This window comes from Buceros rhinoceros, unplaced genomic scaffold (assembly GCF_000710305.1).
Source record: "Buceros rhinoceros silvestris isolate BGI_N320 unplaced genomic scaffold, ASM71030v1 scaffold41579, whole genome shotgun sequence".
Taxonomy (NCBI): domain Eukaryota; kingdom Metazoa; phylum Chordata; class Aves; order Bucerotiformes; family Bucerotidae; genus Buceros; species Buceros rhinoceros.
Window position 1 is genome coordinate 549 of NW_010431668.1, and position 305 is coordinate 853.

General features: G+C 63.6%; 1 protein-coding gene across 1 annotated transcript in view; it reads right to left on the minus strand.

Moving 5' to 3' along the window:
* Positions 1-248, minus strand: part of LOC104499915 (neurotensin receptor type 1-like) — a gene marked incomplete at both ends in the record, with an annotated part of 763 nt that extends 515 nt beyond the window's left edge. Inside the window, one exon of the mRNA XM_010143488.1 lies at positions 3-248. Within this exon, the coding sequence (XP_010141790.1) occupies positions 3-248 (246 nt within the window). The remainder of the gene's footprint in view (positions 1-2) is intronic.
* Positions 249-305: the final 57 nt, after the last annotated feature.

Genomic DNA, 305 nt, shown 5'->3' on the forward strand with positions numbered 1-305 from the left:
AGGAGGTCGGAGAAGGCGAGGCTGGCCAGGTGGTAGTGCACGGTGCTCTGTAGGTTCTGCAGAGACTTCTTGCGAACCAGCGTGTACGCCGTGATGGAGTTACCCACGGTGCCCACCAAGAAGAGAGCCAAGTAGATGACGGTCACCATCACTTTGGAGTAGATGTCGGTGTTGACGTCCAGGTCCTCCTCGTCAGGCCCTTTGGGCAGCAGGTCGGAGCGGTTGGACGCGTTGGCATAGCCGCTGGGCTGCAGGTGGAGGGGGCCCCCCGGCACGGCCGGGGCCGTGGCGTTCAGGTGCATCCC